Here is a 13,888-nt window from a genome sequence, read left to right as displayed (position 1 = left end):
TATTGCATGTGTTATGTGTTGTGACCTGACTTACTGATGTATTGCATGTGTTATGTGTTGTGACCTGACTTACTGATGTATTGCATGTGTTATGTGTTGTGACCTGACTTACTGATGTATTGCATGTGTTATAACTGTGTTGTGACCTGACTTACTGATGTATTGCATGTGTTATAACTGTGTTGTGACCTGACTTACTGATGTATTGCATGTGTTATAACTGTGTTGTGACCTGACTTACTGATGTATTGCATGTGTTATAACTGTGTTGTGACCTGACTTACTGATGTATTGCATGCTGGAGCTTCTTTGGATCTCCTTTATCGGTTCCTCATGGCCAAGCGTGGTTGCATAAGGCACAGACTGGGGTTGGGACTGGGTGTGCAAGTGGGGAAAGGGCTGGGGGTGCTCATTGAGACTGCGTGCTTTAGTGCAGACAAAGAGAGACAGAGAGAAAGAGAGATGGAGTGACGGAAGAAAGGAAGGAACGAAGAAAGCAGGAAGACAGGCAGGCAAAAAGTGAAGAGAACACGAGGGAATGTTAATCTGTGCAGGAGAGTGAGAGTACAGATAGAAGACAGAAAACTAGAACAATCTCACACTTCAAACTGCAGTACCATATTATTATTATTTAATGGCATCCAAGAAGTTGTAAATAATTAAATCGCATGCTTTATATTATAAAATGATATGCAAGTCGGAATACACTTTGGAGATAGTAGAATTTAGAAGAATAACAAAAACAAGCATCAACACTCATAAAAGAATGTTGCCAGTCACATTCACATTACTAGTTAAAACTATAGCCACCTAGATATATGTACCTGTAACATCTTTACTGCACTCAAATGATGGCATATAAAAGTTGAACATACACTACACCTTATCCTATAGTATTGATGACCACCAGAGGAAAAAGGATGTGATTGGTAGAATTGATTGGGATAAGATAGTAATTAGGAGGCAAACAATAATAATAAAAAAAGCTGCACCAAACTGGCATCTACCTTACCGTTCTGGTCTTGGTTGGAAAACAGCCTACTTGCACTGGACACCGTCTTGCCGATGTCAGCAAGCGAGCGCAGGTTGGACTTCTTGGTCTGGTGACGATGTTTCCGTAGCAACGTGTACATGACCTGATCCTTTAGCTCAGGCTTCAGCTGACCGATCTCGATCTGGCTGTCAGTGATCAACTCTGATAGAGGATGGAGAAACAAGCAGGGGGAGGATAACAGAGAGACAAAAGGGGATGGAGAGAATGTCAATACTGAGGATGCTTGGTTTCAAAGTGCACAGTTTTGGAACGTTCCAATTCTAACTTATGGGAAGTGTACTTGTCTTACCGACCACCTGTGGTAGAGTGGAGGCTTCCAGGTCCAGCAGGATGGTGCCTTTCTCAATGCAGGTCTTCAGCTCAAACAGACTGTGAAGGGACAATGTGGCCACGTGGGGCTTACTCCAACGCTCTCCTCCCTTCTCCACCTTCTCCTCAAACTTTATCCACCTAGAGAGAGAGGAATAGATTAAGACAGAGCAAAAGCATGAGAGGTGTGTGTGTGTGTGTGAGAGAGAGAGAGACCCAGAACGAGAGAGATACAGAAGTAGAGGGAATAACCTTAAGTTTGATTTAAAAATAATACTCATAATTACAAAGATGCATGTGCACAGCAGGTCCTGCAAGGTACAGTAGGTCACATCATAATAAAGGTCTGTAGACAAAGCCTTTCATATCATTTCACTGCCAAATACGGGCCGCTGACAAAAGGAGACAAGAAGAATGTTCTTTTCTTTACAAAACAGCCCCTCTATGTTATTGGTTCATCACAGGTCATGAAAAATAGCAGCGGATGCGGGATGACACAATAAAAATACTGGTAAGACTACTTTAAGGGTCCAGAGTAAATCATTTATATGATGTCAATCTGGCGATATCAAAAGGTTATCCTATTAATAAGGGGCCCTATTTAGAAATGTCATCGTGTTTTTAAGCAACAGCAATGGACTTGAGACTTAATCTGCGCCCATTGAGAATGCATGGAGTAGAATCCTCAGTTCGGAATCAGTCCTAAAATGAACAATCAAAACAATATTGTGACGAAACATGCAACCCGTTTAATGCCACGTTCAAAACAACTTGGAACTCTGAAATCTCCGACTTCCAAGCGTTCAGGACAACAGGGAACTTTGAAAGAAACCAGCTCTGACTGGGAAAAATAGTTTTGAACGGTCATCCAACTTGGAATTCCATCTTTCTAGAGCTTATGATTATAAAAAAAAATTTTAAAGTACTGAGTCAGAGCAAACGTAGCTAGCTAATACAGCCTGATACCAGTGCTGATGGAGGACTAAATCAGCATGTTGTTTGTGCAACAGTATATTTAAATTAAAGAGGAATAGGAGAAGCAGGGATATGTTGGCTATATGAATAAAGATTTAATGTAGCCAAAGATTATAGGGCCCCCTAGGAAACATGGAACATCACTTTGGTTCCATCACTTTGGTTCCCAATGACTCGTCCATGGCATTTTCATTCTTTGTCATGTCAAACACTGTATTCAAAGTGTCCACTTATTTATATTCTAACTATAGAATTATAAATATTCTATTTCCATGATTCCAAAAGTTCACCCAAGTGTTTTGATCTAAATCACAATTGCAACATTTGGTTAAATTTGGTCATTTTTGCCCATATCGTGGCAGTTGTGGAAATGATCTCAAATGAGTGCAGGAAATTATTTTAGGTTGAAGTTGAATTGAACAGTATAAAACAATCCGAAATGGAGAAAGACCCATTAAAATAATTTAGAATATATGTGTTGCCACCCTTACTCATAAAGCAAATGTAGAACTTTTATTAATCAAAAACATAACATACAGACATAACATAACAAACAGACAGTCATACTGTCAAAAATACCATATGATATTTTGGCCATATCGCCCAGCCCTAGCTAGTAGCTGTTGAGAACCTAAGTGGGCATTCTGTGGGCACACTATACCTCTGTGAAGTAGAAAATGCAGCCTAATGTAAGCTAGTCATAGACTGCACTGATATTAATTTCATCTGTAGAAGTGGTGATTTAGCTACATTGATTATCAAGATGTGTATTGATTGTAAAAGTGTGATACTCAACTCTTTGTACATAATAGATGATGTAGGCCTACTGAATATTACAGTTTGGTTTCCCTGTACAAATGAGTGAGCAGGATAGAACGAGGCACCATCATTATAAGAACATGGACAACTGTTCTACCATTTACATTCCAGCAGTACCAACAGACGGCTCCAAATTCAGACTGCACCTTACAACACACAACTGCTACCATTTAACCACTGCACTAGTCTATTTATATATTAACAAGTATGTACATAACAGTATACAATATACATAACAGTTGACCACTTTCCACAAGTATACTGTATGCGTATTCTTTATCTGGATCCCAATTAGGAAAAATATTGGATATGGTGACATCTTTGTAAATCGTTTTTTTGTTATTTGGTCTGGGTGCAGTTCTCAACTTGAATGTTTTCCTTAGAGAGGGTTACAGAGACTACATTTTATTCTTGTTTATCTCCCAATAAACCTTTATCTGACTTGATCTTTGTAATCGTAACGACTTGTACTGTAGTTATACCAGGGTAGTCCATACGTCTTCCTGGATATCTGCCCTCAAGTAGGTAGGCTAATTTGGAGTGAAGAGCTTTACATTTCCCTTTTGTACATCGTTACAACACTGAATATATACATAATATGACATTTCTAATGTGTTTATTCGTTTGGAACTTCTGTGAGTGTAATGTTTACTGTTAATTTTTGTTTATTTCACTTTTGTATATGATCTACTTCACTTGCTTTGGCAATGTTAACATGTTTCCCATGCCAATGAAGCCCCTTGAATTGAATATTCAGGAAAGTTTACAGTTTAGTCAAATAAATCTAAAACTATTCCAAAAGTACAATATGCTAGGTAAAGAATGAACAATTATGGTTTCCCACACAAGTTTATTGTTGTCCACACAAACGTCCCTTATTTACATATGATTCATGTGTTTGGTTTGTGTGTGTGTGACAGTCTTGTGTGTGGCACAGCGGGAGAGAAAGTAACCCAACCGACTCAGGCTAGTTACAATAACCTATGGCAGCAACAAGTTTGGCTATCATACTCTACCATCTGGTAGTGCTTGTCTTGACTTCATCAAATCGTTGTAAAGAAGCTAGCTAGCTACAATAGCAAGCTAAGTTTGCTAGCTAAAGTAGCAAGGCTAACTTAGGTTATTTTGAGGCATCCTTGTCTACAACAACTCCATTCATAAGAAACAAGACTACCTGTTGGTTGATCATTGTAGCCTACTCCTCGTTTAGACAATTTAATTTTAATTCAATTTGGCATTGATTAGAAACCTCCCACTTCACTTGCTACATATGGAGCATCCGACTAGCGCCGCTTTGGATTGACCAACAATAATATGCTATATGTGCGTCTTTTTTATGATAAAAACGGTCATAAAACGTATTATTAGAATGTAAAATGTCATGGTCTATCCTTGTAGGTTATGTAGCAATGTCACATAGATATTACAATTTTAGCCAAAGCCTTTAAAAAAAAAAATAGGCCTGTTTTGAAATATTTGTATGAGTACTCTGCCAAGGATATCGACTCTGGCGCCCGAGAATGCTTTTGTGGCAGTCGATGGCGCGCTGGACCTCGGGCTAGAAGGTCGAGAGTTCGAGACCTGCTTGCTCCCTGCCGTTTCATTACACTGGGGTCAGACGTGATCGGACCTTGCATCCACGACAGTGCGTGGCCCGGCCGGTGAACGCGGTCCTATAAGACGTTGAGTCTCAAACTAGCGCGAGGACGCACTCTTTGAAAGGAGGGACTAGTGTAACGACCCTGGGTTTATAAGCGAGGATATCGACTGCCGCTTGAGCATGCTTTTGCGCACAGTCGATAGCGCGCTGGCCTTCGGGCTAGAAGGTCGAGGGTTCGAGACCTGCCCCCTGGTGGTTTCATTACAATACTAACGTCCGTTCGGATATTCGAGCCCATCCTTAAAACCTACTGCTGATAAACACAGCTCTCAAACAGAGAGAACATCAAGCACAGATGTGTTGTTATGAGTCCCTCACCTATATGATGTAGATCATATGACTTTGATATACCACAGCTGGGTGGGTGTTGGTGACAAGGGGGTTAAGATTAGAACGCCTTGAAGGCACAGGGTCAAAGAGGGTTAACTGTGTAAGAACATGTGATGGTTGAACCGACGCACACGAGTGACTATGATTTACTGACCAACTGACTGACTCTTGGACTAAAAGGAAAGGGTCAGTGTGTGTTATATACTATAATTGTCCTCCAAGGTTAAATTTGACTGAACAGAGCGTGCTTCTGCTTCCACATAAGTACATACAATCAATTGACACAACATACATAGTGTGTGTGAGTGAGAGAGTTCGTTCTTTACAAAACAACCCCTCTATGTTATGGGTTCATCACGGTTCACAGAAAATGGAGGGGATGTGGGACGAAGCAATAAAAACACTTGTACATTTGACCTTTATTTTAATCGGGGAGTCATACGGAGATCAAGGTCTATTTTACAAATGAGCCCTGAATTACAGAAATTATAAACATCAATACAAAATGCAAGCTGAAAGAAAAACACGGTCATATTGTTTTATTTTTAAACACGGTCATAAAAAAAAAAAACATCAGTAATAAAGTCCTTAGTCAGCTTTTTGAATTGCCCTAGAGCAGTGGTCACCAAACGTTTCTGAGTTAAGATCACTTACTGAGCCAGAATGCATGCAGAGATCTACCATTTTATTTTACATTACTTAAAAAGCACAAGACTATTCAACATTAACTAATTAAAAACAGTTCTGCAGCAATGAGGTTAGCGCAGTAGGCTATTTTTTCTACTAGAGTGATGGCCGGCATCTGATAGTCAGTCTGAGGGAGGGAGCAGTGGTGAGGCTGCCTCTCACCCGACTCACCGTCCCTTATTTCTCCCACTCTCTGCTGAGAAAGTGAAGCTGCCTCTCACCCGACTCACCGTCCCTTCTTTCCCCCACTCTCTGCTGAGAAAGGGGGACACAGTCTTCCAGCTGATGGCGAAACTTAAGTTCAACTGCATTACTTATGCCTCACGCACCAATTAATGTTGTTACTCCTCTGACCAGGGAAAGTGAAATATTACTTGATATTTAAAAAAAGACAAGCTGCAAATAAGGCAAGCTTATCGAAATTAGGATTTTATGGTTTATCAAACTGTTGAACAGAGTGTTGACAGTGCTGAATATCAACTTAAACATGAACTTACTCAAAAACAGCTGCCCAGTATCTGTTGAGTCTCGCTCTAGTTATGGTTTTAAAAGTTTTGAAATCTCACATTATCATCTTCGCTGTGCGTTCGAGGCTTAGTTTTACAGTCTATGGCGCTACGAAACTGTGCAGACACTGATCTGAGCTATCTGATTGGCCAGCGGTAGGGTTATAGCTGCACTTGATGTGCTCTCTTGCCCTACCGGGTAGGCAGTGTTCTGCACTAACCGCCAACAGCGAAAAACGAAAAAAATTAAATAGGAACGTAAGGCTTTATCATAGTTTTTTTTAACATAAATGTTTGGTGATCGACAAGGAATGGCTTGGAGATCGACCGGTTTGTACAAAAACATCACATTTAAGAACATTTTGAAGATTGTTCCACAAATAAGGTACATGAAAACGAAAAGCCGATTTACGTAACTCAGTAAAGACCAATGGAATTTCCAGAGTTAATCATCCCTGAGACCAGGTGCGGCATGTCTAAAGTTTAGTAAAGATGTCAAGTAACTTTTAAACCAGTTACATGCAGCCTAGTCTAGGACAATTGAGGAAAGCCTCTGAATTCACAGTGAGTGAGCAACAGGTCAATGAAGAGGGCAGGACAATGTATTTTATCCATACAGTTAACCACATCATTTATAAACTAGGAAGGCAGCAGAGACAAATGTTATGACCTGGTCTAAAACCCGACTGATCTACATTTAGAATACATTTAAAAGATAAGATTTAAGCTGAGAATTAATCAAGGATTCTAATATTTTAGCTTGGCAAGAAAGTTGAGAAACAGGGCAATGAATTATTTAGGTCACAAGGGTCACCACCTTTGTGAAGAGGGAGTACATGGGCTACTTGGGGATATTACCAGATAAAATCGTCAGGTTAAAAATATGTGTTAATGATTTAGCAACAAGGGGAGCAGAGAGAGTTACAGCAAAAATGGATCAAGCATATCCGCCCCAGTGGATTTAAAACATTTTTTAGATCAATCTTAAGCAAGGCATCTAGCATGTCACAGATAGTAAATTGTTGAAATGAAAACAAAGATTCTATCGAGTCAGCTAGAGTCTGGCAGAGGGAAGAGCAGTCGATTGACTGACCAAGGTCAGTTAAACCACCGTTTCTCTCAAATATAAAGCCTTCAAGATAAAATTATGATTAAAAGCATCAGTTATCCCATTTCTCAGTTATGATGCAATCAGAGAGAACGTGCTTAGGCAGGGAAGAAGAGGAATTTGTACGCTTCAGTGCATTTACTGTTATCCAAAATTGAGAAGGATAACCAGCAGAGTCAGAGGTTAAAAAGTAGCTTGATATAGCCTTCTTAAATCAAGGTACTACCCATTTCTCAATTGTCTGAAAGAATGCCAGTCCACTAGAGTCAGTTTCCCTTGCTTTGGCCCAGGCCTGATTTCTCATCTGAATGAGCACAGATAAATCCAAATAAAACCAAGGGTTAGATCTATCTTTAACTCTGAATTGTTAAAAAAGGGGCGTGTTTATTTGCCAGAGGAATAGATATGGAGAATACATTTTCTAGGGCTAATTCGGGGTCAGGAATACAGGAGAGTGACTAAATCAGAGTAGAACATGTCATGTAAAAACCATTGAGGAGAGAACTTTAAAAAAAAGAAGGTTAATTCTTAATTAAAAAATAACTAGTATTTTGCTGTTTATCTTATACATACTATGGGCTAATGATCACTGAGATCATATGGAAATACAGCATCATATTTATTTAGCTTATTAATAAGAATAGTTTTCACATTTAGCCAGGTGGGTTTTGAGATCAATTGAGTAAGATTAAAATCAATGCATATACTCTTAGATTGATCTGAGGCCAGGGATAGCCAACCCAGATTCAAATCCCCTAAATTGACAAACTTCGAGGACAAAACAAGTTGTTAAACACTTGGATATAGCACCAATAGCATCCACCATGGCAGCAGGGGGGCTGTAAATCTTAGCAACAAATACATGTGTATTCTGGTTTATGGACACATCTACATATAGAGGGTTCACCCATAAAATTCTTAATTAACTCAAGGTTTATACAAATATGTCCATTCCATAGAGAATTCTGTCAGAAAGACAATAGTCCAATCCGCATGCCTCTACCATATGGCTCAAAAGTTACATATAATTTACACGGAGAATGTTCATGTTCAGCATGTTCAGAGTGAATTGAATGTCATCACAGGCAAGCAGTAGTGAAAAATACTTTCAAAAGTACTACTGGAGTATCTGTACGTTACTATTTTTTACTTCACTAGATTCCTAAAGAAAATGATGTACTTTCTACTCCATACATTTTCCCCAGACACCCAAAAGTACTTGTTACATTTCAAATGCTTAGCAGGACAGGAAAATGGTCTAATTGACACACATTTACTGTATTAAGAGAAAATTCTGGTCATCCATACTGCCTCTGATCTGGCAGACTCACTAAACACATGCTTCATTTGTAAATTATGTCGGAGTATATTTAAAACGAAATACTTTTAGACTAACTCAAGTAGTATTATACTGGGCAGCTTCCCCTTCAGTCATTTTCTATTAAGTTATCTTTACTTTTACTCAAGTATGACAATTGGATACCTTTTCCCACCTTTGCAGGCATGATCAAAAAGTGGTCACTGCTCAATAAAAATCTTTGGCTCTTGTTATTTCATCAAAACGGTCAAGTACAGGTATATTAAGGTTATGATATTGTAGAAAACAATCTAATGATTCATTCTATGTAATTTACAATGAAAACTCGCCTCCGACATCTAACTGCCCTATCTCGCCTCCCACATCTAACTGCCCTACCTCGCCTCCCACATCTAACTGCCCTACCTCGCCTCCCACATCGGACTGCCCTACCTCGCCTCCCACATCGGACTGCCCTACCTCGCCTCCCACATCGGACTGCCCTACCTCGCCTCCCACATCGGACTGCCCTACCTCGCCTCCCACATCGGACTGCCCTACCTCGCCTCCCACATCGGACTGCCCTACCTCGCCTCCCACATCGGACTGCCCTACCTCGCCTCCCACATCGGACTGCCCTACCTTGCCTCCATTTAGGCCCCTTGAGGGGAGAGAGGAGACAGAACTCAGGGACAATCACGTCTATAGGGGAGGGAGGAGACAGGCCCCAGGGACAATCACGTCTATAGGGGAGGGAGGAGACAGGCCTCAGGGACAATCACGTCTATAGGGGAGGGAGGAGACAGGCCTCAGGGACAATCACGTCTATAGGGGAGGGAGGAGACAGGCCTCAGGGACAATCACGTCTATAGGGGAGGGAGGAGACAGGCCTCAGGGACAATCACCTCTATAGGGGAGGGAGGAGACAGGCCTCAGGGACAATCACCTCTATAGGGGAGGGAGGAGACAGGCCTCAGGGACAATCACCACTACAGGGGAAGGAGACAGGCCTCAGGGACAATCACCACTACAGGGGAAGGAGGAGACAGGCCTCAGGGACAATCACTTCTATAAGGGAGGGAGGAGACAGACCTCAGGGACAATCACCACTACAGGGGAGGAGGAGACAGACCTCAGGGACAATCACCACTACAGGGGAAGGAGGGAGACAGACCTCAGGGACAATCACTTCTATAAGGGAGGGAGGAGACAGACCTCAGGGACAATCACTTCTATAAGGGAGGGAGGAGACAGACCTCAGGGACAATCACCACTACAGGGGAGGGAGGAGACAGACCTCAGGGACAATCACCACTATAGGGGAGGGAGGAGACAGACCTCAGGGACAATCACTTCTATAAGGGAGGGAGGAGACAGACCTCAGGGACAATCACTTCTATAAGGGAGGGAGGAGACAGACCTCAGGGACAATCACCACTACAGGGGAGGGAGGAGACAGACCTCAGGGACAATCACTTCTATAAGGGAGGGAGGAGACAGACCTCAGGGACATTCACTTCTATAAGGGAGGGAGGAGACAGGTCTCAGGGACAATCACTTCTATAAGGGAGGGAGGAGACAGGTCTCAGGGACAATCACTTCTATAAGGGAGGGAGGAGACAGGTCTCAGGGACAATCACTTCTATAAGGGAGGGAGGAGACAGGTCTCAGGGACAATCACTTCTATAAGGGAGGGAGGAGACAGGTCTCAGGGACAATCACTTCTGTAAGGGAGGGAGGAGACAGGCCTCAGGGACAATCACATCTATAAGGGAGGGAGGAGACAGGCCTCAGGGACAATCACCACTACAGGGGAGGGAGTAAAGCACTCCATTGAATTGTCCTCCAATAGGTCCCTAGTCCTTCAACCAACCATCAGTGCAGATAAAGTCACCATGTAAGACAATGATGTAACAATGTGCATTAACTAAGATTTAGTCATCTTTAATGTAAAACTGGAAACAGCTGGGGCCGTATGTATCAAGGGTCTCAGAGAAGGAGTGCTGATCTAGTGTAGGATCAGGTCTCCCCTTGTCCATCGTAATCATTGCTATGTAAAATGCAAAATGGTTCCTAAATCAGCACACCTACTCTTGATACATAGTCAGAACCGCAGTCAGAAAGCAACCTGTTCAGGAAGAGGGACAGATCACATGGGAGGTCACAGAGGTTGTGTTCTGAGATCACATGGGAGGTCACAGAGGTTGTGTTCTGGGTTCACGGAGGGAACAGAGCAGTGTTTCATCCAGATAAGAGTGAGCTAGTAGTTCACTCGAGGACACACACTACTACCCTACGCACGCATTCATGGACACACAAACACACACATGCTACACACACACACACACTTCCTACTCACGCATACATGTAAATACGCACACTACTGCCCTACTCAAGCAACTCCATATTGGAGCCAATCCCTGGACTTTAGCAGAGCACTGAAACAGGAAACACTTAACCCTAATGAAGATAAACACAGCTCTCGAACAGAGAGAACATCAAGCTGAGATGTTGTTAAATGTGTCCCTCACCGATATGATGTAGATAGTATGACATTGATATACCACAGCTGGGTAGGTGTTGGTGACAAGGGGGTTAACGTTACAAAGCCTTGGAGGCACAAGGTCAAAGAGGGTTAACGGTGAAAGACCACGATGGTTGAACTGACCACTCCTTCTCTGAGATGCTTGTACTAAAGGAAAGTGTGTGTGTGTGTGTTATGAGTTATGATACAATATAGTTTGTCCCCAAGGGGGACATTAGACTTTGGACAATAGAGAATGCTGCTGCTCCCACATAAATACATATAATCAATTGACACAACAAACAAAGAGTGTGTAATTCAATGCATGAGTGTGTGCACACATATACACATAAAAGTATTTGGACACCACTTCAAATTAGTGGTTTTGGCCATTATACATATCAGCCACCCCCGTTGAGGACAGGTGTATAAAATCGAGCACACAGCCATGCACTCTCCATAGACAAACACTGGCAGGAGAATGGCCTTACTGAAGTGACTTAACTTGGCATCGTCATAGGATGCCACTTTTCCAACAAGTCAGTTCGTCAAATTTCTACCCTGCTAGAGCTGCCCCGGTCAACTGTAAGTGCTGTTATTGTGAAGTAGAAATGTCTAGGAGCAACAACAGCTCAGATGCAAAGTGGTAGGCCACACAAGCTCACAAAACTGGATTGCTGAGTGCGGAAGTGTGTAAGAATTATCTGTCCTCGGTTGTGACACTCACTACCGAGTTCTAAACTGCCTCTGGAAGCAACATCAGCACAGGAACTGTTAGTTGGGAGCTTCATAAAATGGATTTCCATGGTCGAGCAGCCGCACACAAGCCTAAGATCACCATGCGCAAGGCCAAGTGTTGGCTGAAGTGGTATAAAGATCGCTGCCATTGGACTCTGGAGCAGTGGAAACACGTTCTCTGGAGAGATGAATCATGCTTCACCATCTAGTAGTCCGATGGATGAATCTGGGTCTGGCTGATGGCAAAAGAACGCTACTTGCCCCAATGCATAGTGCCAACTGTAAAGTTTGGTGAAGGAGGAATAATGTCTGGGGCTGTTTTTCATGGTTCGGGCTAGGCCCCTTAGTTCCAGTAAAGGGAAATCTTAACGCTACAGCATACAATGACATTCTAGATGATTATGTGCTTCCAACTCTGTGGCAACAGTTTGGGGAAGGCCCTTTCCATTTTCAGCAGGTCCATATAGAAATTGCTTGTCGAAATCGGTGTGGAAGAATTTGACTGGTCTGCACAGAGCCCTGACCTCAACCCCATCAAACACCTTTCGGATTAATTGGAATGCCGACTGTGAGCCAGGCCTTATCGCCCACCAAGTCCCCGCAGCAATGTTCCAACATCTAGTGGAAAGCCTTCCCAGAAGAGTGGAGGCTGTCATGGCAGCAAAGGGGGGGACCAATTCCATAATCATTAATGCCCATGATTTTAGAATGAGATGTTCGACAAGCAGGTGTCCACATACCATATAGTGTGTGTGTGTATACAGTACCAGTCAAAAGTTGACACACCTACTCATTTTCTACATTGTAGAATAATAGTGAAGATGTCAGAACTATGAAATAACACACATGGAATCATGTAGTAAAGCTGCCTTGATGACACCTTTGCACACTCTTGGCATTTTCTCAACCAGATTCATGAGTTAGTCACCTGGAATGCATTTCAATTACCGGGTGTGCCTTGTTAATTTGTGGAATTTCTTTACTTCTTAATGCTTTTGAGCCAGTCAGTTCTGTTGTGACAAGGTAGGGGTTGTACACAGAAGATAGCCCTATTTGGTAAAAGATCAAGTCCATATTATGGCAAGAACAGCTCAAATAAGCAAAGAGAAACGACAGTCCATTATTACTCTAAGACATGAAAATGTCAAGTGCAGTCACAAAAACCATTAAGCGCCATGATGAAACTGGCTCTCATGAGGACCGCCACAGGAAAGTAAGACCCAGAGTTACATCTGCTGCAGAGGATAAGTTCATTAGAGTTAACTATACCTCAGATTGCAGCCCAAATAAATGCTTCACAGAATTCAAGTAACAGACACATCTCAACATCAACTGTTCAGAGGAGACTGCGTGAATCAGGCCTTCATGATTGAATTGCTGCAAAGAAACCACTACTAAAGGACACCAATAAGAAGAGACTTGCTTGGCCCAAGAAACACCAGTAATGGACATTAGACTGGTGGAAATCTGTCCTTTGGTCTGATGAGTCCAAATTTTAGATTTTTGGTTCAAACCGCTGTGTCTTTGTGAGACGCAGAGTAGGTGAACAGATGATCTCAGCATGTGTGGTTCCCACCATGAATTAAGGAGGAGGTGGTGTGATGGTGTGGGGGCCTCCACAATCACCCGACCTCAACCCAATTGAGATGGTTTGGGATGAGTTGGACCGCAGAGTGAATTAAAAGCAGGCAACAAGTACAGCATATTCCTTCAAGACTGTTGGAAAAGCATTCCAGGTGAAGATGGTTGAGAGAATGCCAAGAGTGTGCAAAGCTTTCAAGGCAAAGGGTGGCTACTTTGAAGAATCTAAAATATATTTTGATTTGTTTAACAATTTTGGTTACTACATGATTCCATATGTGTTAATTCATAGTTTCGATG

The 13,888-nt window shown here is 42.1% G+C and overlaps 1 protein-coding gene across 1 annotated transcript in view; it reads right to left on the bottom strand.

Moving 5' to 3' along the window:
* Positions 1 to 13,888, bottom strand: part of LOC112220160 (electrogenic sodium bicarbonate cotransporter 1) — a 90,740-nt gene that overhangs the window by 48,778 nt on the left and 28,074 nt on the right. The window contains exons 5-6 of the mRNA XM_024381840.2: positions 1,344 to 1,504; positions 1,013 to 1,195 (exon numbers count right to left, since the gene is read on the bottom strand). Of these exons, the coding sequence (XP_024237608.1) occupies positions 1,013 to 1,195; positions 1,344 to 1,504 (344 nt within the window). The remainder of the gene's footprint in view (positions 1 to 1,012; positions 1,196 to 1,343; positions 1,505 to 13,888) is intronic.

Source organism: Oncorhynchus tshawytscha, linkage group LG20, assembly GCF_018296145.1.
Source record: "Oncorhynchus tshawytscha isolate Ot180627B linkage group LG20, Otsh_v2.0, whole genome shotgun sequence".
Lineage (NCBI taxonomy): Eukaryota > Metazoa > Chordata > Actinopteri > Salmoniformes > Salmonidae > Oncorhynchus > Oncorhynchus tshawytscha.
The sequence above is the reverse complement of the archived record's forward strand: the minus strand, read 5'-3'. Positions and strand labels throughout refer to the sequence as shown.